The following is a 3,450-nucleotide window of genomic DNA, read 5'->3' as shown; positions in this document are numbered from 1 at the left end:
ATAATTTGTTATTCAGAGGCGGACTGTTCGGAAGTGCGAGATGCCGCCATAGCTGCATGTGCTGGTGTGGTGGGATGTTTCGCCCCACAGTGCAATGAAGACAAGACCTTCAAGGCAGAGCAATACTGGGGATCCACCGGCTACACGTACTGCGCCAACCCTGTCAATGGTTACATCTACCAGAATACCGCCATGCCACCCGGGGAGCCGCTATCATGGGACTGCGACGCGTACTGGATCACACACCGTGAGAACAGCTTCCCTTGACCCTGCTTGATCTAGCAGATTGCTGTGACACTGTTTCTGAGCAATTATTGGCCTCTCTGATGGCCAGGCTCCTTTTCAAACTGCAGTTACTGTTAACTCTATAAAATGGTCGATTGTGAACAATCTCCATGTAGAAAAACATGCATACTATTGTATATTTATAAATACCAATATACAGTATTTTAAGGTCTCATAGCAAGTGAATCTTTTTGGAATTACATTATATGTGAAGTCATAACGTGAATCTGTTAACTTGTTAGCTCTGTGAATCGTTATTGAGGTATTGCTCCCGAACTGCTCTCTTGCAGACACACAAACAGGCCCAAAGCTATACGAGTACCTCCATTAGAAATAAACTGAAAAGGTCTACTGATTGTATATATAGTTTTAACATTGTTTGTTAAACTTGTTTTTGTTTTTTCAAAATAGAATGCAGGAATGAGCGAGATGCCGCCATAGCTAAATGTGCCGGCAAGTACGGATGTTTCATCCCACACTGCAATGAAGACGGGACCTTCGAGACGGAGCAGAACTGGGGACCAGCCGGTCTCACGTACTGTGCCAATCCTGTCAATGGTTACATCTACAGGAATACCGCAGGGGGACCTGGGGAACCGCCAATAGCGGACTGCAACACGTACTGGACAACAAACCGTGAGAATAGCTTTCCTTGATTGGACACTCCTGTCAGACCCTGTTTATATAGCAGATTGCTGTGACACTGTTTCTGAGCAATTATTGACCCCGCTAATGGCCAGGCTCCTTTTCAAACTGCAGTTATATAGATTGCCAAAAGACCCAGCCTCCCAGCAATAACATCCGTCCGCCTTGTTCTATAACAATCTATAACACATCTGCCTTTTTCAGTATTTGTACCACCGCCCTGTGCCATTGACATCATTCTCGTCCTGGACGTGTCTTCGAGCATCCCGCAGGAACAGTTTGAACTCGCCCGGGACTTCATGATGGCTTTTGTCGACTGTGCGGGTATGCAAGGAAAGGATATCAGGGTGAGTCTTTGATTTGTGCTGAATGGACCTGATGCTTGGGGGAATCTATGGCTAGCATCAACCGTAGAACTCGTTATCCACATGCTTCCTTCTCAAGGGCCCATCAGACATATGGGAAGCGTTCTATGCATTTATGATTTCATGCATTGCCATTGTTGATTTGGAACATCCCAGAGGGCCATTTTTAGGATGTGTAAAAATAACATCAGCACTTTTTGTGTCCCTCTCACCACTTGCTACACAGATTTCAGTTATCACCTACGCCTGCGAAGCGCGGACATACTTCGACCTGGCACCAATCACCATGGATATGCCATACAACATCCACTACGTCATGAGGGGCGACGGAGGCATAAGCCGAACCGGAAACGCCATCTACTACATGAACTTCACGGTACGGCCGCTGTTGGTGTTTCTGTTGCTAACACAGCACCAAATGGTGCAAAAGCTAAGGCTACACATGTACTGCATGGTACAAAAGCTAAGGCTACACTTGTACTACATGGTGCAAATGCTACGGCTGCACTTGTACTACATGGTGCAAATGCTACGGCTGCACTTGTACTGCATGGTGCAAATGCTACGGCTGCACTTGTACTGCATGGTGCAAATGCTACGGCTGCACTAGTACTGCATGGTGCAAATGCTACGGCTGCACTAGTACTGCATGGTGCAAAAGCTAAGGCTGCACTTGTACTGCATGGTGCAAAAGCTAAGGCTACACTTGCTTGTATTGCACTTGTATTGCATGGTGCAAAAGCTAAGGCTACACTTGTACTGCATGGTACAAAAGCTAAGGCTGCACCTGTACTGCATGGTGCAAAACCTAAGGCTGCACTTGAACTGCATGGTACAAAAGCTAAGGCTGCACTTCTACTGCATGGTGCAAAAGGTAAGGCTCCACTTGTACCTCATATTGCAGAAGCTACTGCTAAACTTGCTTGGTTAAACACAGTACCTATTGGTACATAAACTATAGACTGCTGCTGCACTTGCTTGGTTAAGCATATATACAAATGTACCTGACTTTTCTATGTGTGATTGTCTTGCACATTTTCTGTTTACCCAGTCCAATTTCCGTGCCGAGGCGTATCATGCAGCCGTCATTCTGACAGACGGACGGGTAAGTTACCATCTGCCAGTGAGTTGCTACACATACTCAGTCTAACGTTACAGTTCTCCTAGTGAGTTGCTACACATTCTCAGTCTAACGTTACAGTTCTCCTAGTGAGTTGCTACACATTCTCAGTCTAACGTTACAGTTCTCCTAGTGAGTTGCTACACATTCTCAGGATAACGTAACAGTTTTCCTAGTGAGTTGCTACACATTCTCAGTCTAACGTTGCAGTTCTCCCAGTGAGTTGCTACACATTCTCAGTCTAACGTTACAGTTCTCCCAGTGAGTTGCTACACATTCTCAGTCTAACGTTACAGTTCTCCCAGTGAGTTGCTACACATTCTCAGTCTAACGTTGCAGTTCTCCCAGTGAGTTGCTACACATTCTCAGTCTAACGTTACAGTTCTCCCAGTGAATTGCTACACATTCTCAGTCTAACGTTACAGTTCTCCTAGTGAGTTGCTACATGTACACATTCTCAGTCCCATGTCTCCCGTTCCCCCAGTCCGATGATAACGACCTAGCTGAAGCTCTAAAGGTGCGGGCCGCTGGGATCGAGCTGTACGCCGTGTTTGTCGGGTACCCCCGTCTTGTGGACAGGGATGCGCTGGCGACCATGACTGGCAGCAGCGATCGCGTGTTCAGTGCTAGGCCGTCTTGCTTCACGTCGCAGAAAGTCGTGGACGATCAGTGCGGTAAGTAGCTCTCGCATAGTACAGACCTACAAACAACCTCAGTCGATTTGACAAGGGGACATCGTGTGGCCTAATGGTTAGTGTGTCCTGCGTCCCTGATCACTCAACAACCTAAGATACTATTTTTTTATCAATCTTGTCTGGAAACAAACCGTAGTTCAGCAACCTGACATGTCGGCAATGTTACTGATGTGTCTATCCTATTCGAGAGAAGTGAAGATAATATAAAATTGCTTTAAATCAATCTTACCCTCTTCACCATGATCGGGGGATTATGATAAAATCAATCGTTTAATTACTTTTTGAGTTTGAGTTTTAGAGGTGACAGTCAATAGGAGCACTGCATTTCTGTATGCGATGA

General features: G+C 45.9%; 1 protein-coding gene across 1 annotated transcript in view; it reads left to right on the top strand.

Moving 5' to 3' along the window:
- Positions 1–3,434, top strand: part of LOC118419550 — an 8,185-nt gene extending 4,751 nt beyond the window's left edge. The window contains exons 4-9 of the mRNA XM_035825986.1: positions 17–247; positions 697–921; positions 1,135–1,277; positions 1,522–1,671; positions 2,347–2,400; positions 2,900–3,434. Coding sequence (XP_035681879.1) covers positions 17–247; positions 697–921; positions 1,135–1,277; positions 1,522–1,671; positions 2,347–2,400; positions 2,900–3,097 — 1,001 coding nt within the window. The 3' untranslated portion in view covers positions 3,098–3,434. The remainder of the gene's footprint in view (positions 1–16; positions 248–696; positions 922–1,134; positions 1,278–1,521; positions 1,672–2,346; positions 2,401–2,899) is intronic.
- Positions 3,435–3,450: the final 16 nt, after the last annotated feature.

Source organism: Branchiostoma floridae, chromosome 7 (assembly GCF_000003815.2).
Source record: "Branchiostoma floridae strain S238N-H82 chromosome 7, Bfl_VNyyK, whole genome shotgun sequence".
Taxonomy (NCBI): Eukaryota; Metazoa; Chordata; class Leptocardii; order Amphioxiformes; family Branchiostomatidae; genus Branchiostoma; species Branchiostoma floridae.
The sequence above is the reverse complement of the archived record's forward strand: the minus strand, read 5'-3'. Positions and strand labels throughout refer to the sequence as shown.